Source organism: Enoplosus armatus, chromosome 22 (assembly GCF_043641665.1).
Source record: "Enoplosus armatus isolate fEnoArm2 chromosome 22, fEnoArm2.hap1, whole genome shotgun sequence".
NCBI classification, from domain to species: Eukaryota; Metazoa; Chordata; class Actinopteri; order Centrarchiformes; family Enoplosidae; genus Enoplosus; species Enoplosus armatus.
In genome coordinates, this window is record NC_092201.1 from 15,002,005 (window position 1) to 15,028,441 (window position 26,437).

General features: G+C 43.3%; 1 protein-coding gene across 1 annotated transcript; it reads right to left on the reverse strand.

Moving 5' to 3' along the window:
* Positions 1 to 24,117: 24,117 nt before the first annotated feature.
* On the reverse strand, positions 24,118 to 26,132 carry LOC139305020 (fish-egg lectin-like). Its single transcript, XM_070928956.1, has 5 exons — positions 26,007 to 26,132; positions 25,637 to 25,870; positions 25,240 to 25,460; positions 25,013 to 25,140; positions 24,118 to 24,866 (listed from the first exon to the last, which is right to left on the reverse strand). Exons 1-5 carry the CDS (start codon positions 26,059 to 26,061, stop codon positions 24,725 to 24,727), a joined length of 780 nt encoding a protein of 259 aa, XP_070785057.1. The 5' UTR covers positions 26,062 to 26,132; the 3' UTR covers positions 24,118 to 24,724.
* Between the last annotated feature and the right edge of the window lie 305 nt (positions 26,133 to 26,437).

A 26,437-nucleotide genomic window follows, 5' to 3' on the forward strand; every position in this document is an offset into this window, starting at 1 on the left:
GGTGCAGCTCACTTTCTACTTGATAACTGCAGAGGCAGTTCACTAAATTGGTGCTGATGAGGCCAGACAAGAATAATTTGGGGGAGAAAAAAAAGGCTTTGAACAGTCTGTGGATTTGTCAAGTATGGGGAAGCGTGACAGTGGTAATTAGGTAGACTTTTTTTTCTTTTTTTTTTCAAACGAAACGTCCCAGAAATTCCTGAGAGAAGGAAGGACAAGCCTGTCGGTTTGTTTTTGAGCAAGAGACAAACTATACCACGGCTGGCTTCTTTAGATCAGAGCTGAACAATCCCCAAATACTTGACACAAATTGTTACAGCATGCTTTCAAAAAAAAACGTTATTGTTATTGAGTAAAAAATGTGTGGAATTTTATTTTTCATCCTACAAAGTGACTAATGATTCAACAAGTAGCACGGCTCTAACACATCCCGGGTTAAGATACATTTCCCCTGGGGATCAACAGGGAGAAAATAGGTGGTTGCGGCCGCAAATACTAATAGAATGAAAAAATAATGAATAATGAATATGCATAAAATAGTGCATAAAGAAATGTATCATTGAAAATTTAATCCATTCTCTCTTTTTTTGTTGTTATGCAGATCACACTTAATGCAATTACAGGGTGTTAATGCTTGCTGCCGGAGCACCAGCACACAATATAATTGCTAAGTGATTCACATTACTCATAATCCCATGACATGTCTGGAGCATGACGACGGAACGAGCTCTGCTGCTCTGATGTCATCCTGCAACGCTGAGGCTCCACAGTCTGCAGACGGTGATACCACCGGGCTGCACTGCACTCCCCAGCTCACTCATCCAGCCATTTCGTCTCCCCGGGAAGAAGCGCTAAGGCTGAACAATCACGGCTGGAATGATAGCCATAACCATGCCACTGGAAATTGTACAATTTAGCAGTTATTAACGGCAATGATCAATCTTAATGACTTGAAGATGATGTTATTGGCCGAGCGTGTGTAATGAACAAAACATTTAACATTTCAATTTAAAGCGTTATCGTACATAATCAAGCGTGCTTTCCTAGAGGGAAACTGATATTGAGTGCTTTTACTTGAGCTACACGGAAATATAAATGTGGTGCTGATGTTTTTCATTTGCTTCAAAATTAAGTAAACACAATTGCTAAGCAAAGGAAGTGAGCTTGTGTTGGGGTGAAGTCATGGTTTACAAGAGCATCCTACTACCAGAGGACCACATGTTCAATACAATCACACTGGTGCTTGCATCAAAGGCACCCTTCAGCAAGACAAACCTTCGAGGTCACAGTCCTCGAGCTTTCCATCCTGGTAGACTTGGTGACACTCGCAGTTGCTGGTGCCGAGCACAGGTGCAGTTTAATACTGTATCTACCAGAATCTTGTGTGTGCAGCTACTCTGTCAGAAACGCACCAGAGGAGTATCCGCTTGTGTCTGTTTACTGTGCAGCCAAACAAAGCAATGTTGTTTTAATAAAGTCGTCAGTCAAACTGTGGTCTGATCTCATGCTGTGCTCAGCGCTGATATGATTGTAGGAGAGTGAACGGTAAACAGTAAGGCTGTAGTAGTAACGTGCCGCACTATTTCATGGCCCGGTGCAGTAACTTCCTGGAGTCTTGGCATCATCATAAGGTTGCCAGGCAACCAGTGGAGGCTTCAGGACCGTTTTTTTTTTCACCTTTGGACACAGCCAGTATAGCTTTGTTCCCTTGCTTCATATCTTTATTTGAAGCTAAGCTAAACGTCTCCTGGCTGTAGCTTAACATGTAGCATACAAATATGAGAGAGGCATCAATCTTCTCCTCTAACGTGCTGCAAGAATGCAAATGAGCATATTTGCACACTGTTGCACACGGTATGGAACATGTGGTCCTCTGGTAGTGGGACGCTGCCCCAAACCATGAGGTCACCCCATCACAAGATCACTTCCTATGCTGAGCAGTTGTGTTTACCTCAGTCCGAAGCAAATGAAAAACAGAATTCCTCTAGTAAATGCACTCAATATGCATTTTCTTCTTGGAAAGCAGAAAGTGACTTCTTTCAACCTTTTCTTTAACATTTCTAAACACGTAGAAATGTGCAACCATTCTCTCATTGGCCTGTGCACTTCACACTTCTCTAAAAAACAAAAAAGAGTCATAAGTAAATTCGCCATCAGCCATAGCCAAGGACACCCAGGCAGTGTTTTCCTCTCCGTGCCATCAGAGTTACGAGCCAACTCTCACAATCCAATCCAAAAAGATAGAGATGAAGTCATTCTCATTGCAAATGACTCACTGGTAGCAATTACATCACTGTTTCATAGCAACCTCCAGAAAAAGCTTACCTTAGGGCTATGGAGCACCAAGCTCTCTCTCTCTCTCTCTCTCTCTCTCTCTCTCTCTCTCTCTCTCTCTTTCTGTCTCTCCCTCTCTCAAGCACACTGCATTTATTTAGCTCGTTACCATTTCCGGACTACAGAGTAAATTTCACACACACCGGCCAGGTGTGAAAATCTATTTGAATGCGAAACCTGTTGCGTTCCACATGGATCTCAAGGTTGGACAGGCCGTGGGAGGAGGTGGAGGATGATGCCTTCCACGTGGCCTTGGATTTGCAGATGGACTTTTTTCTCGACGCAATTCAATTCAGAGGGCTTTGTTGGCATGAAACCTTAAAAAAAAACAATGTTGCCAAAGCATAAAAATACAATGTGTCCAAATATTTGAGTAATATGAACATTAGCACAACACCAAGATTGATATATATTAATCATATATATATATACAGTATATCCTAAGCATGTATTTGTGTGTGTGTGTGTGTGTGTGTGTGTGTGTGTGTGTGCATGTGTGCTTTTTCCTCTGTCAACAGTCTTACATTAATGAGCTGCTAAAGAAAATTAGGCCTGCAGCGAGACTGATCATCAGAGACTGGCCACATACAGCTCCCCTGTGCCATGTGGTGGAAGCCTTTATCCAAAGCGCCTTACTGTGCCATGATTGCATTTTTTTTTTTTTTTCATTAAGGGAGGAATGGAAAGATAATTGGACGAGGCATGAAACTCTCCCCGCTCCCACGGCACTATATACACACATATGTGATCAGATGTGTTTAATCTCTTCCACCTTCCTTTAAAATGACGTCATTAAAATGGTTCTAAACCTGCATTTAACCTTATAAAGGTGATACGGCAAACGCGTTGGCAAACTCACCCAGAGCCACAGACGTTAGACATTATGTATACAACAGCAGGTTTCACACTGAAGAGCAACGACAGTGATTTAGAGAACAATATGCCAACAATAAGGGTGCGTTTCTAAGCAACATATCTAACTGTGTCTCCTCTTTCTAATGCTTGATATTACACAAGCCATAAGCACATGGGCTTTCAAGACACACCCAACAAACTTAATTCTTAAAATAACTCCTTAAAAACGCGTTTTGTTGTTCCCAGGTTTCGCAATTTAAACAAATCCTAAAACGCGCTGCTATAAAGCACACGTTTCCTATGTGTTTGTAATACCATGTTGGCCAACTTTATTACCAGCAGCTCACAAATTGACGAGGGGGAAATATACTCTTGATGTGGCAGGTGTTTCCAGCACTATAAAAGAGTGAAAAGTTCAACCATTCCACAATACACAGAGCTGTGAAAACCACAGCGTGAGCCACAGCGTCACTGGTGACTGACAGGTGATAATGTCATCATTACTCACGTTTCATTGGAAAATCAGTGCACATTAGCTGTGGAAGCTTTACGACCTTTCCTACAGCTTTGGCGCACTTCAGGTTGAGGGAGCACATATTGAACCAGTCAGTTCTAATACACCAGGGGGGCACTTTTAAGCAGCAAAAAAATATGTAGCCAATACTGCCAAAGCTCTCTGAGGTATATTAGAATAAAAAACAAAGCCTGGTGGAAGAGTTCTTTGTTTGGCTCTGCAACGACGCCTCAAGAGGCTTGGACTTGAAAGTTAAGAGCAAAGCTGCCTCTTTGGACCACTCTGATCCATAGGCCTTAGGTTGGACCGGCTGTTCAGAAGAGGTGGCTGCTGTCCACCTTTTTCCAGTGTGGAAAAGAAAACCCGAGTGGAATGAGTGAACGGAAAGGGGACAAATTGCCTTCATCCCTCCACCCCGTGATGCCAGCGATCCCCTGCACACATCCAAATGACAAGGCTGCCTTATAAATAGAGCTCAGAGATGGCTGACGAGAGCTTCGCGGCTACCATTACAAACATCCTGTCACATATGGTGCTCGGCCGAACCTGCCAACGCACACTGTGGCTGGGCAAATGCGGCTGAAGACCCGGGGTCAGGACAAATTGCCTTGCTGGGTGTCTTTGCCAGATGAGGGCCGTGGCTCATCAGCAAAGATGTACAGTCGCGTGGGCGGGGTCGACAAACACGTTTAGTTCTGGGTCTGCTGCTTTCAAAATAGACGACATGAGAAAGAAGTCACTGCTGAGGGGGCAACTAAGAAAAAGACAGGTGCTTTCTATCTTTAGGGTTCTGAGAAAGAGAACCACAAAGAGAGAAAAGAAATGAGTGTTTTACTATATCAGCTATGAGTGTACAGTAAAGGCTAAGCTTGAGCCCATGATGAGCATTTGTGATAAAGCAGTGGTAGTCAGACATAGTATGTTACAAATGATGAGGAACTCTCCCATTAGACTCCTTTATTTCAACAAAGACAATCTGTTCTGTTCTGGTTCAATTAGCCTCATAAGTGAGGTCATTCCAGGCCTCTGAATCGCCACCCGCAACCTGGAATTTTTCAGCAATTTAAACAGAGAAACAGTTGACCAATCAGAGCTTCCTCCGACCTAACTATCTGGCTAACTAGCAACATTCATGAAAAATAGCGACAGAAAATGCTGACAGAGAGGGAATGAGACCGACACACCTATAAAGTCGCTGTAAGCTGACTCACAAAAATAACTCGACAAATAAGAGTCGACAAATGACTGTGATCAATGCGTAAAAATACCTTACATTTACTGCTCCTAGCAACTGATAACATAGCTTCCGCTCTTCCACTTACCACATCTGACACCTTTCAAATTCCCTGCTGAATCGAAACTTTGCAATGAGCTACTTTCTCCGAATATCATAGTTCCAGATTCAGGACTGTTGTGTTGAAAGGTTTGTTTGACATAATATGAGTAAATGTTTAATCGGGAGATTCTGGCAACATTGTAACTAGGGCTGTAAGGAATGATTATTGTCACTATCAATTCATCTTGTGATTATTTTTCTCAATTAACTGATTCAATGGCTTAGTCTATAAAATGTAAGGAACCAGTGAAAAGTGATCCACACACTTTCCCAAAGCCCAAGGTGAGGTGTCTTCAAATGTCTTGTTTAGTCAGACCGTCAAAAACCCCAAAGAGATTCAGTTCACTATCACTGAAGCCTTAAAAAATAGAAAATATTCACATTAGAAGCTGAAACCAAATCATTTGGACATTATTTCCGATTAATCAACAAAATAGTTTCCAATTCATTTTCTGTCGATTGATGAATCGAAACAAGACTCGCCGCTCGGTTGGTGTCTACACAATCGTGAGAGAATGGTGCTTCTTTGTCAAACAAATAATCTTTGGCTGTGGTCAGTGCTAGCTAAAAATCAGTTCCCTAAATGCTTTGAACGTTGCTCTTTGCTAATAGAGGCTCATTGAATCTGGGTATGGGCCAACATCCACAGTGAAACCGACTACTGGAACCCCACCCCATCCCAAGGTTCTGTCATCTTATTACTGACTGGGAAAGACACATGTATTTACAGTATGGTTTCAGCCCCATCTCATCAGGCAGTATAGTGGCATGAGGTTTAAAGAAATGGCCTCTTGAGTGGAGGATCACTTGCTCACATTCCCCACTGAATGAGCATCCGAATATCATAAAGGGTACACACGCCGTCTTACAACTGAAAGGTCACAGATCTAATGGCTGCAACAGTCTGTATCCATGAACAGCCTTATTAACTGAACCCCCACCAGCTCACACTCTCTGCATACGAGAGCATCAGTTAAATGCCATTAATGAAAAATTAAAAAGTACATGAAAAGGTGGACAAGGAGGCTACTGCTAACCTTCTGACAGTTTTCTCCGGCTTTAATACATTATGCATCAAAGAGGTGCCAATACCCCGTTGTTCTTCCACTGTGTTCAATAAAATGCTCAAGAGCAAGCGATGTCCCTGACAAGGCCTGCAGGGTCAATGATCAAAATCTTCACAACGTGTTTAGGCACAGCAGCTCCACCTGCTGCACAATCCCTACACCTTTTTCCAAAATAACCTGAGCTCCTGGGTGCGCACACAAATCACTACTGGTGAAAATATGGTGAGGTGAGAATTTAAAGAGTGGAACGTTACAGATTAGACAAGTGCACCACAGATACACGTCATTCACCGAGAAGGGGAAATGTCCGGTCAAACGCTGGGTCAGATATTCTACACCTCTGGCCAAGCCTGGTATCGGTAAACTGCATAAACACCGCAATTAGCAAGCCTCCCTTTCAAAATGAGGGGGTTTCCTAAAGGATGATCCACATACAGTATGTCATTTCTACAACAAGGGCTACTTCCAAAAAGATTCGGGAACACAAACAAGTACTTTCCAAAGATGATTGCAACCCTTTACTGTATATCCCCAGGCTGTAGGTGAAGCTCACATACTGGTTTCTAGGGGCCATTGCATCTTTGCTGGCATCTAGAGAGGAAATGAACTCATATATACAGTAAGCCTTCATTTTCTTGATGATACCGTTGCAGCTGTTGACCGATACAGACTGAGATGATCAATAGATATCAAACGACCAGGTGGGAATACGCTCTCTTTTGAGCTAGACCAAAACTCTTAAACACTTAAAAACACAGTATTTTCTCCCTTACTACCAGTGGTACCGAGCAACACAGGCTTTAACATCCCGAGATATCCTCCTCTGAGACTGAGGGTAATCCATACACCATACACAGATACACAGATTGGTTTGCAACAATATGATGGCATAAATCATTTAAATTAGAGATGCCCTAGGCCAATCAGGGCCGACCTGGGCATATCTTAATATCTGAATGCTTTCTTTATTGTGGTGTTTGCCCAACTCAGCCTGCCAGTGTTGCAGCGCTGCTCGCACGCCAGTGAATATGCGTGTGAATGTGAATGCATTTGTGCGCACTGGTGAGTGATTCGGAGTCCTCACACCTGGATTGGCAAAATTGCGTCACGCGGAAGCGCGACGTTCCGGCTCACACTCTCTTTCCCGTTAGCAAAGAGCATTGAGCAAAACACTAAACTTGCCTGATACAGTGCTCTCTGAAGCTAACGCTAGTCTGTGAGATCATTTGTGAGGGAAGAACCCCCACTCTAACACGACTGTGCAATCAGAGTCCGAAACACGTGTGAAATTGTTTATGACGCAGGCGTTGGGGAAAAAGTGACAACAAAGTACCACTTTTGTCTGCCCGTCTTCCTTTGGATGCGAAGGCCCGCGACTTCAAATCAATTATTCAACAATAAACTGAAGCACATGATACTGTAAAGTGGAATGTTAGTACCAAGCGGGGTGATGGCTCACTATCAGCCCAGCGTAGGGAAGCGGCTCACACTTTAGCGGTCATAACGGAGATGAACGGAAGTCAAATTGATTTGATGGATCAGAGGCTTTCAGTTTTTATTGGATTAAATCACGTTGATAAGTTTTTTATAACCTTTACTTCACTGGCATTCAATTTCATGTTCAAATTGTAACGCTCATGAAGTGAATTCCTTTACACAAGTGAGATGCCAACGCAGTAATGGCGGCTTGTTTACTTCCACCTACAACCTTGGATGTGTCTATAGAATGAAATATATAAATATGTATGGGAGAGACATGCTGATGCTAATTTGCCCCTGCTATTGCATCTTTGTTGGCATTTGCTTGGTTCCTACTGGGTCATCCTCGCGTGTGTTATAGCAAGGGGAAAAAATCTGCCTGGCACCAAAAGTTGCTGTGTGTGGTGACAGAATACTGTAATGGAAAGCGTCTCACTCAACCGCCCGGCCTCAACAGCACAAAAAGAGACAGAACTAAGAGGCAAATGAGTGATTTCCAAAAGCCACTAAAGACAGAACCACAGAGGGCTGCGGGGGCAAGCGGCGCTAAATGACATCAGCATCCAGCAGCAAGAAGAGCTTTCCATGTCACATTTACATTTTTATGCTTACACGATCTGCATGACTCACATCTTGAGACGATTCATTTGTCACCTGATTGTCAGTCACATTCCTCTCGGTTGCGTGCATAAAATGCCATCCCTGAAATATCTAATATTCGGCTCCAGCCACCGTGTCTAACCAGTGCTCGCCGTGGCAATGGATTGATCTGTGTATTCAATAACTTCAACCACCCGCGCAAGAGTGTCTGGTCATGCACTGAAGAAAATAACTGGAGAGACAGAGGGGAAGGAACAGACTGAAAGAGCGGGGAACATTTATAGGTTTGAGGGAGTCCGTAGTTTATATTCGTTTAGGGTTTTTGATGCACAGTAAAAAGCACACACTTCAAACCTCACAATAACACAGAAAGGTCTGTGGTATAATCACAGACTCAGCAGAAAGTCTATGAGAATGACAACAGCACTCAACACACGCTGTTAGTTGTTATCAGAAATGGATTCAAATGTATTCAACGGGGGAAAATGTCAAATAAGGCAACAAAAAAAGCCCCCCAAAAGTCCCCAGAGAAGCAGAGACATATTTGAAGGAGAAGTTTTACATTTTAGGAAATGCACTTATTCATGCTAATGCTGAGAGTTTGATGAGAAGATCAATCAGGTGATTTGGAGGAACACAGGAGGTCCAGGTATACGCTCCGGAGAGCTATTAGCAGTGCTAAAGATCAACTGGCGGACGTCGGATGTCACTGCTCCAGTCTGTAGTCCCCACGTGTTTCAAGGAGACCACTATTGTCCCTGTCCCCAGAAAGTCCGAAACCCTCTGCCTTAACAAACTACCGCCCAGTAGGACTCATCTTCATCTTCATCGCCTCCTCCCTCCCTGACTCAGGGGACCCACTGCAGCATCCGGTCCCGCACCACCAGACTCAGGGACAGCTTCATCCCTCAGCATGAGCTCGCCACTATGACACATCTTACCTGTATACTACTTACGTTAGCCTGTTTACATGTCTTGTGTGTAAATATATACGTACATAGACATATATATATATATATATATATATATTTGAGAGACAAGGAGTGAGAAAATATTTTGTTTCCATTGTTTATTAACTCCCTGACGCATATCAGCAGGCCAGATTGTTAAGTGCTGGCATGTGCCCACTTGGCAGAGGCTTCCCCTACATCACCCCCTGTCTCCCTCACTCTGTTCTCTCTCTGCTGTCTTCAGTTAATGTGCGGTCTTATACGGTGGTTTACAGGCAAATCATGGTGTGTTAAGAAACCAGACGGCTCATAATTGCTTCATTATGTATCGTTAGAGGCAATTATAATAAAGGAATCAATCTAAGGATTTTGTAGCGGAAGCTGAGCACAGTGCTGCTCCTAATGTAGGTGAGGTTGGTGGTTCTATTATAGCTAAATAGCTAGAGTTAGGCATTCACTCCTGAGGCGAAGAGTTAATGCTAAAGTTTTTCCAAAAATGGCTTTCACATCGCATTTCACTCGCTTGACTCTTATTTATGATTTATGAATTCAACAGAAATCCAATTCCGTCCTCACCATTAAAGGGTGCATATAAAATGTTGCCCGTATTCCATTTTTTACTGGTATCCTTCTGTTTGTCACATTACTATATGGCAATGGTTCTGCTGACTCATGGAGTCAATGTCCCCAAGGGGTGATGCATTCAAGGAGGTGTGCACATTCTCTAATGCCATGTTCCTTTTTACGGAACAAGTGCCATGAGAGAATATCCAAGGTGTTTCATCACGATTTATTGTTTATTCTAAAAATCCAAAGGCGACAAGTTGTATCTATCAACCACGGGCTTCTGGTAACTTCTGGTAACTACCGTCCTTGAAAACCACCAACGTGAGCCCGTCATTCCAGGAATCAAATAGCGCACATAAATTAGGTCCCATTCTGACTTTTTAACTGAGCACAGAGATCAATGGCCGGCCTCCAGTCTATACGGTCATGGCAGGAAATGGCGCGGCAATTCCAACCTAACCTCAAACCCCATCAGGCAGCCAGCGAGTGCCGAATATGCCCGTCCTGTATCCAAAGTGACGCTTCCTGTCAATCCGGTCGCTAACAAAGCAGGCGAGCCTAATTGCAGTGAGTATCTTCTGACAAGCACAGTGTCGGGGAAAATAATTGATGCTGAATCAGTAATTGGAAGAGATGCTTCGCTGTGTGATATGAGCGCAAATATACGCGTGTGTGTATCAGTCGGTGATTAAAGGGTTTGCAGTGTCATCTAGACCCAGAGGACATTCGCAGCAACACCACTGAAATGAGAGGGGGGAATAATAAACAAACTAGAGTTCATTCTGTATGCATGAGCTGCTGCCCTTGGGCCTCACAAATGCTGTATTTGTGCCATTTTCACATCTTTTGAGCAAATACAGCCACATTACCCAAGTGGACAGTTATATATAGCTTTTGATGGTAATATAAATTGCTCCAAAAGACCAATGTCACCAAAACATATCCCTGTACATTTGCTGCTCTCTGTGAACAAAGCTATTGTGATGATGGTGACAGCGTACAGGATTTCCCCCAGGACATTGCCTGCGTTACTCGCCACCTCTGCTAAGTAATCACTAGATAACTTTTTAGCCAGTCCACAGGGGGGGATGAATTCTTCACTAAAATGTGGCTGATTGGATATTGTTTACCTTAGTTCCTGGGTACCAAATATATTCAAATGATTGATTTATCCAATCAAATGTGACTAGCTAACCCGTCCCAATCCCAAGCTGGCTGGTTGTAGTAGCTGTCAGACGTAGATAAGAGATTTGTTTGGACATCAGAAACTCAAACTTCCAAAGACTGAGTCCTCCTTCTCCTGATCCATCGATGAGGGTGAGGGAGGTGTATGTGGAGGCCAACAGTCCTCTAAAGCTCTGTATCTTGCCGCCGTATTTACAATTGGATTGGATTGAAATCCTTCTCGTGGAAATGCGTCACACGTGGCCTTTGCTGTGTGATGTAGCTTGAAGCTTACTAAGCATTATTTACTACCTGATTTACTCGGCGCCCCTCCACTCTAAAAAACACCACCGAAAACCCCTGGCATAGTTGACCGTAAACAAAACTCATCTTTCCTTCAACACTCCTTGTGTATAATGTTTCTGAATATGCACAACGCAGCCTGATCATAGAGTGCCTCACTAAAAATAACCCCTGTCCCACGGGCGACAGTCTACATTTCATCTACCTCCATTTACTCCACACTGAAAAAAAGCTGTCTTTACTGCCATTGAATATATAATATTACAGACAGAGTGTGTGTGCTAAGCAGAGAGAGAGAGACTACCTAACATGCACTGAGATCAGTTATTTCCAATGTAGCCTCGAGCTGTTCCATTCTTACCAGTCGAGAGGTTTGCATCCTCTGGTACCTACCCCCCTACCCCCCCCCCCCCTCACGCTTTAAAATGCACATTAAAATATTAGCGTGCGGCATCGCTAACCTAAAGTGAACTCGCATGACCCCCTCGAAACCTCATGATTCATGTGAGCCCCGTTCAGTTTACCCGCAGCTAACCCCAAGCGCTAAACCCACCACCGCTTTGATGGTGCGACTGATGCCATGCTGATTGTTGTGCTAGGAGAAAAAGCGGTTGCCTTCCCTTTGTGTCAGCAACATTCTCTGGCCGGGGCTGCGGCCAAATCTTCTCCAAGACACGCATGCACACACACCACGACTGGTTACGCAAGTAGAATCACACACAAATAGTTGCCTAAGCAGAAGTGAATCCAAACACTAATTTCATATACAAACTCGCACGTACAAACAATACCGAACGCAATCCCAAAGCCTGAGCTTTAAGAACTCCTCAGGGGCACAGAGAGGATTTAATACTTTCATAATGACATGTTGCATTGTGCAACAGACAAATGCACTGAGAGCAGATTAGTGCTTCTCGAAGTCTTCAGGCTTTGCTACTTTAACAGACTGAGAAAGATACACAGATAGACGGCACAAGGAGGGAACTAAGTTAATGAAATGTGTTCATGGGCCTTTGAACGCCACCAACAACCAAGTTAAAGATCCAAATGGAGATGTAATTCTAATTGGGACTGAAACTCCCGGCTGGCATGTGATAAGACCCTGTGATGAGGAGTAGTTGTGCCTAGAGAGAACAGCGCAGCGCTTCACGTCGAATACGTGAGGCTTGCAGAAACAAAAGGAGCCCCGTAAAATGTAAATTGGCTCCCCTTAATTTCCTGGAATAGGTGTATAGATGTATATGTGTGTTGGAGAGTGAACTGAGTGTGACAAACCCTGAGGGAGTCGCAGCGAATGTGCCGAATTCTTCTGCTGGTACAAAAAAGGAGGAATATGTAGTCACAAGAGGGGGGTTTGGGTTGTTTTGTATGTGGGTGCAGAGGGGGTCCCATAAGGATGACTTCTCCTTCATCAGTCCCCTTTACTCCACAGATCATTCCTTTAATTGAGGTGGAGGCTTTTCATGTGAGTGCTGCGGGCTTCTGGCAAAAAGTCAATCTTCATCTCCCTGCAGTTAGCATGTAGCGTGCCTGCTTCGGCACTTGCCTTTCCGCTACAAGATCATTAAACCGCCGTGCCATTCATCATTCCTGACTCCTAAAAGGGAGCAAAAAAAAAAAAAACTGTACGATACACACCAAGTCCCCTTTCTCTGTGCTTGATACACACCCATCTCAATGTCAAACTCAGCTTTAAATGTGTGGAGAGACGAATGAGCCTGATGCAAATAAGTGCTGATACTTCTCCTTACCCTGCCACATTCAAGCTGATGGGTTATCAATCCGGTAGCAAATGACATAAAAATGCAGATTCATACCATTTGTGTGGTGCACAGCGGCGAGGTTTCATATTAACACATTAGCATGAGTCAGGCCTGAAAAAAGGGGCCATTTAGCCCACTGATGCTACCCATGAGGAAGTAGGTGCAGTCTCGGTTGTATCTTCCTATGCAGCTTCAAGCTTCAAGTCTATTTTCCTTCCTTGTAGCCGTTCAACTGTAGCTTGTTCCTGCCACGTCGCTGGCATTTTGGGAATCGAAGTAAAGACCCTGTTGTCGGGCCCGCCAATCAGAGGCAATGTAACGTGCCTGTAGTCAGCACTCCTGAACAGCACTGACGTATTACATCAGACTATCGGGGCTCAGCTGGTTTGGATCAAAACCACAGTCAGCCGGAGAATGATGGAAGCATTTAGAGCATTTAATAGACACAATGACACTTTAAACTTCAACATAGCTAAATCTAAAAGTTACTGCCGAGGCTGCAAGCCAACTCCAGCCCCACTTTTCCTGGTTTTAACTGAATTAAAACAAGACCACCACAGCACTGTGGTGGACAAAATAATGTAATATTGGCAGTTTAAATCCCTAGATTGCCTGAGAAAATGTAGCTGGAGAATTAAAGAACGAGCCGCTCTCCCTCTCCTCAGCTACCCTCGCAGAGCTGACCGACAGTCCAAGAACATGTTTGCGCTCACCAGCTCCATATTCAGCAGACTGTCAATGTGTGGGATTGTGTGAATCTGAAGTGGGATGTTGCTGGCAAAGAAAGTGTGCACTCTGTTGGCTTTCTCTGGATCAGTAAAGGTTAAAAGAGACACTGGCCGATGGAGGCTGTGGCAGGGAAAGTAGGACCATGTCAGGCGTCAACAAGACGCTGGTGGAATCGTGGGTTGTTGGAGCAGCTGTTATAAAGGTTAGTATCACCAAACAAGCAGATTGGACACACTTTAAATTGATCTCAGTCTGAAGCCCTTTATATCAGGCATCTTTTCCAGCCTTGCACCAGAAGCAGCTAAGACACTGTCCAAACCTAAATGGTGTGGGTGATATTTAAATTGTTAATTTGTTAATGTTTTTTCCTATTCCCCTCCACTGTGGCCTCACCTGAGGCAAGATCAGGTGAGAGTCTCTCATTTCAAGGAGTCGAAATCTTCATTTTTCCACACCAACCTTACAATCTCTCATTGTGCTGGAGAATTTCTCCACAGCTCCCGGCTGCTCGGGGATGCAGTGCGCTATCTGTCATGACAAGTTCATTCAGCATCCTCAAAGAGCAGCTTCACAGGCCATCAGTGTCATGAAGCTCTCTGCCCTGAACTCACTCACTGGTGACAAATAATCCCCCCACCGTCTCTTTGTGGCTCTCATTATTCCCTATTCTCTCTGTCTGGAGACGCGAGCGAGCCTTTCCCCCCCTCTCCAGAAAACAGAAGAAACAGCCGTTTGTTTTCGTGCGCTCCCGTCTCGGCGCTTTGATTGCACACAGCTTTTGTCTTCTATTCTCCTTTTTGTAACAGCCTTTAATTCTGACCCTTTGCTGGTGCCGAAATCGCTTCACAGTCAGCTCTTTGAGCATCCACAAGTAGTTCGCACACAGAGCAGACTTTCATGGGTTAGCCCAGATTCACTGCAAGTCAGACACCAATGCATGACGTGGCAGAAGAATGTTCAGCTATTGATTAGTCCGCTTTGAGAAAAACTAATTATTAATCCGTGAGAGCATCAGATGGCGTCCCTCCAGGTACTACTTAGGGTCCGATTAATCAGACGAGACTCCCCCCTAAAATGACAATGGAGCTAATCGATGCTGATGGGAGAGCATGTCGTTGCTCTCTATCAAGGCCGTTAAACCCTCGTCTGCGGAGGTTCGTCCTAATTTAATCTGACACTTTAAATTAAATATCTTCAGCCCGTCATTGATCTCAGTGAAACGCTACCCTCGCGATCCAACACAGACACGACCCAAGGGCATGAAAAGAAGTTGTAAAATGAAAGCTATGACATGAAAGCGGGGAAGGGGAGGGGGGAGATGAGATATCGGACGAGATGGGAGAAGAAAGAAGGTTGTTACGGCCAACATGCGGCAAGGAACGTACAGGGGGGGGGGAAAGGAGAGTAAGAAAAGAGTGCAAGAATGGAGTGGAAGAAAGATTTAACGAGGTAGAGGAAGAAAGGGGGGAGAGCGACAGGACTGGAGATTGAATAGAAGTACAATCAAAGGAGTGCAGAAGACTGGAAGGAGCAGACGATGAGAGCGACAGTGATAATAGAGAGGTAAATGGAGGGACCAAAACTGGAGATGGGGGTCGAGTCCCTCAGGGTACCACTGCCGCCCCTGTCGGATCGGCGCAGCACAGCCGACTGCTCGCAATCAACCTCAACGAACTGTACAACCTCAACTGTACCTGCTCCAAATCTCATCACCTCAAAGCTCATGCTAAGTACCCAGCTACTCATCTTCAACTAATTTTAAACGAGCTTCTCATAGTGCTGCCACAAATGTAAATTGCATCGCTTCCTTTGCACCAGAGAATATATTACATTTTCAATACTAACGCCAGTATGATACCTGACTTTTGATGCTATCTTCCTATACCTTACAAACCAGAAGCCAAAGATCTTAATAAACAAACGGTGTACAAGAACTTTGCATGAATAAAATAGTCCTTCAAACATACCCAGAGATTCGAAGCCAACTTTCGGTACTCTGGCCTACAGACATTTCAAACAGTACCAAAAAGTGTTGAGGTTTCATACCCAGCCTTAGTGCTTGGATAGCAATATCTGGAAGTAACTTGGTGAAAGTTGAATCATTACAAGCAGAAAGCGGAAAACAGACAAAAAAATGTCACAGATTAAAAGCCAAAAGCCAGAGCAATAAGGGGACGACCTCAAATCCAAGTCAATTCAACAAGCAGCTCCAATGGAGATCAAAACCGTGGCCACAAAAAAAACTCCAGGACGGAAAGCAGAGCAAATAAAATTTTATACGAAACCAACACAGCCAATAAAAAGTTTGTGTCTGTAAGAATGTGGGAAATGGTCAGGGTTTAAGCCAGATCATAGACCAAAACAAAATTCATTAAAAACCTATCCAACTTTTGAATAGGTAATTGAAATTCGAACTGCTCTCGAATGTGGGAAAAATGTGATGTTCGATCTGTGAAAACTTGAATTCGAAATCCAGTTTAGGCCTGTAAGTGTGTGCTGTGCCTTGTACAGCAAGGGGGCATTCCTAAAATGCACTGTCCCACTGACCCTGTTGCCCTTACAGTAAACTAGGCTATGGCTATGGGTGCTTTCTTTGCTAACATAAAAAAGTAGCTAAACTAAGTAGCTTGCATTCAAATTAATTCAAAGTAATGACTTGTTGGTTGTAATTTGCTCAATCTTGAAAAAGTGAGACCTCGTCTGAAGCTAGTCTTGAACCGCCTTTGCAAAATGGGTCCATCGTGTTTTAAGGTTTGTATTTGCAGGATAACACATAAGATTTGACTGATAAATGCACGTGTAGATCTGCAACGATTAGTTGATTAATCTTAGTTAGTCTCGACAACTATTTACTGTAGATAGTCGTCTAATCGTTCATCAGTCATTTTTCTAGCTGGCATGCAAAACGTTCTCTGGTTTCAGCCTCTCAAATGTGAGGATTAGCTGCTCACAGTAGCACTTTAGCGTTTGAACCGTTGGCCAGTATGTGTTTAATTCAACAGTCCACGGTACATGCAAACCAAAGAAAACATATAAAAGGTAGAACAGGTGGAAAAAATGTATCTCACGAAATGTTTGGAAGCAGAAAAGACTGGAATCATCACCTGAAACTGGCGAAGACCAAATCAAGTCCAAACTCACCGGACCCAAATGCTACAGTCCTGCTAAAAGCATTGAGGAAACAAGCCTGAGTTGGCAACCTCACAGCCTACACGCTGGTCTTCAGAGCAGCATTCACCAGAGTTAATGACTTCTCTTGGGCTAATCAAAGCGCTTACTGAAGCAGCTTCATTCACCTTACCAGACTATATCTACCCCCTACATGACTGCAGAGTCCTGGCACGCCGTCACGCCTTCCTACTGGGTTGATGGCGAGCGAAGCTTAGACAAATCTCTCTGGTAAGGTTATTAGTATTCCCTGGGGATGAAATCCTGAGCCCTCTCAATTCTGCAGCTTCTGGTTGAATGAATGAGGGGGTTAACACCATCAATGGGCCCACAGCCAGCTCTGGCCTCACACTGGTCCTGTGGGATGGGACACCAGATGCCGCAGCATCTCACTTGTTACACAATCAAGGAAATAATTGGTGCGCCTGACTTGGGCGTGTAATTCAATTAGGGAAATAAAGAAGCCTTTATTATTCTCTGGAACGAATACAAAGAGTGAAACATGACAAGAGCTACAGTTTCTTGCAACCCGTGAAATCAAAAGAAGCTTAAGAAACACGCCCATGGGCGACGTTAGGACATTTTGGAATTATTCCAACTAAAGTGAAAAATCTCTCTGGCGTCACTGTATTCCTATAGGGACTTGAGTTTTCTACAATATTTATATGCGATCCATTTCAGAATTTACTGCATGATTACTATGGATTTTTTTGGTTTCATGACATTTGGTTTCATTAGTTTCTCATCAGACGACTCTTTACAGCCTCATGCAGACCAAAATCGATGCTGCGAGCCAGTGAATCTATTCAGCCATCTATTATTAAAAATGTTCCAGGCATTCGTGAGGGCGGGCCGTGAGTGATACTAAACAGATTAGGATGAGCCCTAATCCACATCTGTGTCTCGTAAAAACAGACCTCCGACAACGGTTTCCCAAAGGTAATATTTCCAAGACATATGGTAAAACCTATAGGAGCATCCTCCGCCTCCAGACGTTGTAAAGGGAGCAGAGGGCAGTGTGATGGATAGGGCTGGCCGTGCCATGTGGAAGTCTGCAGCTTCACATAAAGTTTGTCATTACCAAGGGAAGCAGGCATTAAAAAAAAAAGAAACAGGTTGTCACCAGTGATGTAGCCTACTGGAGGGTAAAATCATCCTTGACTCTGTTTGCACCAGCTTTACTCCTCAGCATAGTAACAATCGCTTCACTACTAGTGTGCTATATCTAAATAAGCAATATCAAATTGATCCAAGTTACATGAAAACGAGGTTTCAGAGACTGTAAGTCCCAGTCGGTCTGCGTTTTTACTCTCAACTGCATCACTTGCCGAGAACAATCCGTGGAGATGCATTTAAGCCTGGCTTCCTGCATAACAATCACTTTCCTGTGCATCACCAAACCGCCTTGTTGCTCTGACAGCACCTTGCAGAAGTGGTTTGTGTATTTACACCCAACAGCCAGCCACACTCATTTCGAGCAGGTGCAGTCTATCTGGAACAATCCATGTTGCACATTATCTTTTGTCCATTGTCCACAAGCCTCTCTGGGAAGCCCCAGAGAGCCAGCAACCAAACCCTAAGTGGCTGAATGTCCCGTTCCTCACAGCAAATTGATGGTAAATTGTCTTACCTGGTATTTAGCAGCTGAAGAAGGGAGGACGTCTCTCTCTCTTTACCGCAGCTCTTCAGTCACACCAGCACACCACGTCGGCTTTTTCTTTTTTTCTCTTTTTTTTTTTTTGGAGGAAGGACCGCGGCGGGAAAAGCAGTTTTAGGGCTCCCTAAAGATGTTCCTGGAGAGCGAGGAGAGGACGGCTGTCAGCCCCGGGCGTCTGCGGGAGAAAAAAAAAAAAGGCTGCGTTCACGCTGAGAGGAAAGCGGCGGCGGCGGCGGCGGCGGCGGCAGCCTCACAGACCTCGGAGCGCCAAGCCCCGTCTGAGCGCTCAGCGGGGCAGTGCAGCTTCGCGGCCGGACACGAGGTGGCGGTGTAGCACACCAAATCCCTGACGGGGGGGAGGGTGCTGCACGGACTGTAGCGTCTGGGAAAGCGGCCAGAGATGGTCACAGAGGTCCTTGAGAGGTGCCATGCCCTACAAAACGAATCATGGCATTAAAAAGGGGAAGAAAAAAAAAATACCACCAAAAACACTGTACTCACAATCAGGATGAGAGTCCTGGAAGTGGTCCCTAGAGGGTCCCAAAATCCCCACAGAAAGCACAGAATTCCCTCTGCAATGTGCAAAACATTACTCACTAGAGCTTTTGAGGTGAATCCAGGGTAAACTGAATATCCATGACTGCTTTTATCATCGGAAAAATCTTTAAAAGTAGTAGTGTGTGAGAACATTTGGCACCATTCATTACACATCTTCTAACTTTGCTTTTGCTTGCTTGTTCCATCTTAATCTGCAGCATGGCAAGCACTTCCTACCCCAGGTTCTTTTAACGTCATAGTTTACCATCAATATTTCCAGGTGAAATCAAAACACAGACAAGCATTGTTTAAGTTCAATTATCATCCCACACCTGAACTAATCTTCAGATCCAAATGGCCCACTTTCTTAGATTTAAATAGAGTGTTGATTTTAGATGAAAACATGCAGGTTATTGAGGATTGATTATGATCTGTTGGTGTAATTATCGCAGTTTAATAAAAAACATTTTTTTTACCTTTATGATAAAAATATACCGCGAGCAAATTCTGACTGTTAAAAGACCAACCGAACACTAATTTGACATTAAAATGGGAGTGTGTCATTTGAACAGTAAAACTAAACTATCAACAACTATGCAGATCTCACTTTGCTGAAAATTTGTTTATGCTATTAAAGCTGCTTTTCGGGAGATTTCACTCGTTAATCTAGACGCCATCATCATTTTATTTCTAGCTTATTAAAAATGGAAATCTGATCCGTAAACAGCTGTAATCAGTCTTCATATTCAGCCATTAAATGTGCAAAACTGACACTTTTCAAGGTCTTCTCTTGTGCTTCTAGGTTTCTACAATCAGTGGACTATTTAAAAATCAGCAGTTGATGAAAAGATGGAAAAGGCAATGATCTGCACAGGGATGTATTAGTGTAAACCAATAGCTGGTGATAAAAGAGTCCCATTTCCTTTCATACATTACTATTTAAAAGCAGTTTGATAAGGCATTCACTAGTCTTTTTATTTATTTATTTTTTGAGCGCACGTGGTTTCCATAGAAACCACATTGATAATATACAAAGACGTGGAATTGTGTTTTTCAACATTTTCCCTGGTCCACACCTGAACACGGAGGTCACACACACACACACACACACACACACACACACACATATCTCTCGCCTCCACACACACCTGCTCTAGCCTTCCAGTCTGACTAAGCCCTGACTAAATCACACCACTAGAGGGAACAAAAAAAAGTGGTCGCTAATGATTTCTGCCTCCCCAAAACATGGCTGAGGGGTCTAATTCAGGCATGACAATAGGTGCTGAAAGTGTGTGTGTGTGTGTGTGTGTGTGGCGGTAATTAGCTCATTCCCATCATCAAGCATTTGTGTGATTTCAGTAGATCTTGTAATTAGACATTTGTTGCTGATTGCCTGGCAGCCGTCCCTGTCATCTCCTCAAATCTGCCCATGAAGACACCAATCACCACTGTCTTTGTCGCTCTGTCAGCCAATCAAATGAATTACGCCAAATGGCTGCATATCTTTAGGTTCTGCGTCCTATCACAGTTTTGGATTGATTTATGGCTGAGTGGTGAGACAAAATGCCCTTTTCAGGGTTATATGTGCGTCTATACACTCAGATGCACACGTAAGCAAACACTGAACCTGGACGCACAAACAGTGGCTCGTATCAAATTACATTATAGCACTATGTTAACTCTAAAAGAGGGGCATGGTTCTTTTTAAAGATGCTCTCTCTGTGTTCTCCAAGAACTGTCCTATATGTGAGACCCATTCATGGCATTAAATACTTTTCCAAACACAATTATGTCTAGCAGGATTCTGTATTTAAAGGATGAGGCTGGCAATATTTGACATTTTTCTTACTGTTGACAAATACCAAAAAAAGATCAAAATAAACAATTAATATTACAAACAAGTATTAACTGTGTAGCCAAAGCCTTATATAGCTTATTTCCCTGTGACGACTCTTCAACTTTAACTGAATTATGTCTTGCAGCCAGGTGAAACTAACAACACAAACAGACTTAAACACATGATATGTAAAACATAATAAAATGCATAAGAGATGTAATAAATACATGTAAAACGTAAAAATTACTTAAGCCTTTAAATATAAATGTTGAGATGTTTCATTCTGAACCAAAAAGGTCAACCTCATGGAGATCCCTGGACTCAGTGGGCTTCATCGTGTGGGAACAATGAATGTCTGAACCAAATTTTGGTCCAGTCCATGTGGCAGATGTCAAGGCACTTCACTGAATAAGTGAAAACGTTGACCAGCTGGTGGCACTAGAGGAGAAGTCGGTGGATCATCAAAGTAATTAGGGTTCATCCTCTGGGCACCATGGGTGTCTGTATTAAATGTCATGGCAATCCATCCTGTAGTTGTGATTTCACTCAAAGCCAAAACACGTCAACCTTAAGGTGGCACCAGAGGAAAGATCAGCACCGAGATATTTCAATCTGGACCAAAGGGACGAACCCACTGAATCTGCTAGCATGGCATAGCATAGCAAAATGCTAGCTGTGAGTTAAACCCCACCGAAAAAAAGTCCCCAACAAATGCAACAACTTCCTCCTGTTTGAGTAACGTCTGCTAGAAACTGCAGTGCCTTTGCTATTTCAGGGAATAACTGAGCCTTTTTTTAAAAGAAAACTTCATGTTTATGAGACGTTTTTTAAAGATTTACGTCTTCAGTGAGAACAAATGGGCTGGGGGTTGAGTGGGACAGGGTGGGGAAGTCAGAAAGTATTAAAAAATGGACTAACAAATGATTGGTTTCTTTCTTTTTATGCAATTTGTTGACATGAAAAATACGTGTCGATCAAGCGCTCTCTACATGGCTCTGAGGAGAGTGTTTTTTCATTCCAGTGCACTGGCAAATAGTAACCTTTCTTGCAAACCTGCCTCCGAAGCACACACCCAAAACCAACTGTCACATGATTCCATGTCTATGGATAAATGGCCATGCTGGGAAGTAACTAGCCTAACAGAATGACCACTTTATTAAGTTATTATGACTAAGGTTCAGGAACAAGACCGTGCCTTTCACGCCCACCAATTCAATCACCTGTAGCATGTAAATTCAACCCCCTGTAATCCAATCAACTGTGCATACATACATTTCTCTCCCGTTTGTCTCACTTCTCACGGGTGACAACCGGGTGACTGAAAACAGTGAGACTGGTTAGGCAGGACTGGGATTACCTTTTGAGACGTGACACTTTGGCCTCTAAATTGTTTCTTAGGTACATGAAATATTACCTTCAGGCTTTGGCATGCATCGCTCAGTCGGTCATATGATGCCGCGAACTGGAAAAACAAGCTGTTCCGTTCCCCACCAGATGATCCTTCTTGCGATACATTGACATTGAGTTGTTGGTTTACAACAATTTGACCCGATTTGAGCCGGATTACAAAACAGAAAACAGCACAGGACAAGATCTTCCATGGCTTCAAGGCTGCTCAGCTCTGACACCTGTGATGTTTAGCATTTTAAGATATACTTAACTTAGTGAATGGGATTTAAAAAGAAGAAAAAAAGGAAGTGGCAACACTTTCTCTTATGCTGCCTTGCCTTCTTCATGCTAAATTAGCAATAATCTAACATGAACCTGTTGCTTCAGTCAAAGGAAAGCATGGAGAGAGAAAAAAACATTTTCAAAGGGACCCAAGGATCCGGTCCTCCAAGGACACCTAATTTATCTTTTTCCGAATTCACCAATAAAGGATTTAAATGCTCTGTAAGTACTGTTGTTGAATTATTCAGCAGGCTATTCACATGTGATGGTCTCATAGTCTGACACTTTTTTTCTGGCGCAGCTGCAAAGCAACATGTGTGTATCATAGGTTTGCCGGTTCAGGACAATTAATAGTAAATGAAAGACCAATCATTTTGTTTTATTTATTAGCGTAAAAATACTCGTAAAAAAGTAGTTGCTGTTAAGAAGTTTACATTTTATTTAAATACCTTTTTTTTATTCAGCTCTGCCTGATAGATATACGCCCAAGTACAAAGAATTTTCATGTCTAGAATTGCACACATGCAATTCACAGTGATAAATGTGGAAAATGTACCACTTATAATTCTTCATAATATTTAAAACCATGGGTCCTTGTTTCCCCACAAAGGCAGACAAAAGCAGGGTTCTCCTTTCGAGCCAGCAGCCTTCACGTTTGACAACTGCTGCTGACAGATATTATCAGCTATTGCTAGCTAGCTAATTAAGCTAACGTTAGCTCCATGAATTGGTTGAAAACTCTCCAAGCTGACTTTTTTACCGTTTCCGGCAAACTCGTATTAAAAGGAGAATCCTGGAAAATTAGTCTTAAATGTGCACTTCATGGCTACATACATAAAGACGGAGGCTAAAACTAAATTTACATGGCAAAAAGTCCATGTACTGTGGAAAACATTCAGTGTTAGTCCCAGTACTGTGAGTATTATAAGCAAAAATGTTAGATCAGACTGTTCAATCTATTTGGCTGCTTAGCTTACATATTTTCAAAAAGTTTTCACCTTTACCTTTACAAGAGAGAAGACATTTGGGATGAGGACACAAACCACTGTGTTTGGCGAACGTTACTCTATCTCGGGCTACGTGGGCTGGGGTCGCACAGGTGCAAACGTCCACATATTCAATAAGGAGCGGGACAGAGCTGCTAATGTTAGCCTAAATTCTGACAGACTCCACGACCAGCTTCCACACAGTGGGAGAAACACTACACAGTGGATGTGGTGGTCGTGAACGGGGCTTTTATAACCTCCAACCCCACACACTAAAGGTTTGGCCTCGGAAGTAACGCTCGGTTACAAGTGTTGTTGGTAAGCTAGTTAGCCGGACATGCTAAAGTCTGCAGCTTGCGTTGGAGCAGGCTAAAATAAGACGCCACCCTCCAAACTTGATATATTGAGTTATTAGGATCCCAAAACACTATCAAAGATATAAATGGGCACACAAACTGCAAGGCTTTTGGAAGTTTTACAGTTCTTCTGTAAATTCTCGACATGTTTGGAATGACCTGCAAGTCTTTTCTTTTTCCAAACATTCACAAGAGCATAAACATTTTGTATATCGCATGACAAAAGTCAGATAAAATTGCTTCCATTACCATTTATTAATACAGAAAGTGTGCCGACTGGCAGGAGGAGATTATACATGCTTATACAGATTCTTAAAAATTATCCATTGTCCTCATCTTTATTGCATTCGGCTATTCATTTTTTTTTTACAGTCCAATACATTTGAATTTAAAAAAAACTAATCGAATTTGCCTAATGTAATTTACAGTATTTTCTCAATCTTTACCACTGCAGCTGCTCTGTTACAGTGGTAAAGATGTTGCGTCTGTAATAAGAGATTCACTCATAAAGCACTATTTTTGGATTCTGATTAATAAGTTTTGTACATTGCTGCATTTTTAAGAGAGAGTCACACTGCTTCTAAGAATCAATTGTTTCTTGCAGCCTTCATTTTCACTGTTGCCAAAATAAGTAGTAGCCTAATAACAAGGAGATTAATGCATAGTTACACCAGAGCATTTACATGGAGAAAGAAATCAAATGCCAATCATTTATTCACCGTGTACTGTGAATAACCTGAGGAAAGGACAGCCAAAACACCACTTAAAGAGATTCCTGTCTCTGAAAAAATGAAACCTTCCACTGACAAACAGAGACTGGTGCACACTGAGCTCCGGCCATACAGGTAGCATTAGTGTGAGCACTTCAGGAGGAACCCGGAGTTGGTCACAACCCAAAGTTGGCCCAGGTCGTAGGTCAGGTGGAGGATCGGCATGCACATTGAGACGGCGATCCAATGTGTGCCTTGTGGGCGAGAGCTGGAGATGCCAGTCCTGTTGAGAAAGAAGCCGGAGAAATCTATAAAACCATCATCTGACATGCTGTATGTATTATACATGCTGGAATTCTGTGGATGCTTCAGGTTGTAACCCTGTTGTATCTATAAACACAGTAAAAAAGACTGTAGGTCCTGGCTTACCTTTGGTAGACCAGGCCACTTGTGGTCACTGCAAAAACAGTTCCGTCAGTCCCCACTTCAATCACTTTCACGTTTAGCCCTGTCACTAATGTCCAGCTGCTGACGCCACAGGTGCTTGGGACTATTGTCTGTCAAAAGAAGCATACAAGGAGTGGTTGTCATGATTAATGAGTAGCATGAGTGAGTGTTAAAAGACATGACATTTCACTGGTGCTGCAGCGTCCAACCCGTGTGTGGTAGACCCGGTAACTCGTGTCGATTCCCCAGCATCCGTAGAGGGGCCCGCAGCTGTAGTACCTCAGGCTCCTTGACAGGGAATTCCAGCTCAGGGAGGTCCCTCCCTTGAAGGCAGAGGCATAGGTATTTCTCAGACAGTAGGTGCTGTAGCTGGTCGCTACTCCTACAACCTGACCATTACCTCCAGCATCCACCTGCCGCATAGTCAGACCTGAAGACAAGTACACAGGGGTCAGCTCATCAGCAAGCAGTTGGAACTGTTTACTGTGTGTACTGTAAATGTGGAAAATGAAAACAAAGTGAACCTTCACTCTGGGATCTTTCTGTCTTGTAGGAGTACTGTAAACCCATTACAGTAATAATAATAATAATAATAATAATAGTTACCAGAGGCCTGTTGAAAGTTTCCAGCTACAAATTTGTAGACCCTGCTCGAGGTGCTTGATGCCCAAAGTCCTGCAGGTCCCACTGACACATGTTGCATTCTAATTGTGCTCAGTCTGTACCAATATGATCCAATCAGGAAATAGGCATAGTTTTGGTCTCTTGCGACCACTTTCCCCTGCCCAGCATCAATCTGTTTAATATTGTTCAGCCGCGGAGCCTCCTGGCATCTCCAGGCTGTGGAGAGAAAATCATTATTGATGTGTGTGGAAAATGTATATACATTTTAAGAGGAAAAAAACAAGGACAAGAAAAGAACAATTAATTTTGTAATAAAAAAAATTAAAAAAATACAAATCTGACAGTGACCTACCATGACTGATGGCCAGGTGGCACAGCACGAGCAGGAAGGTGGCAACAGCTTTCATGTCGTCTCTGTGTTTGGGGGTCTGCAGTCAGCAGTGAGCCTCTGGATGTACCTCTGAATCGGTGTGGAGCTGCTGTCCTACATCTCATCTGGTCCGTCTTTCCTTATATAGTCTAAACCCCGGGTCTGGACCATGTGCTTAATTACTGACAAAGCTGGTTCTGCAGCCTGTTCAGGGAAGCTAGGAGGAAATCGCTTTGTTTTTTTTTTGTGTCTACTTACGGTAACATTTAATTCCAAATATGCACCCGGTCTGATGGCTTTTGTCATTAAGAGCCTCCCTTTTTTGTGTTGGTTAGACCATGAACTTGAAGTGAAGCCATCACACATCAAAACTAGTCAGGGAATTCAGACTGACAACACAAGCCCGTGTCAAT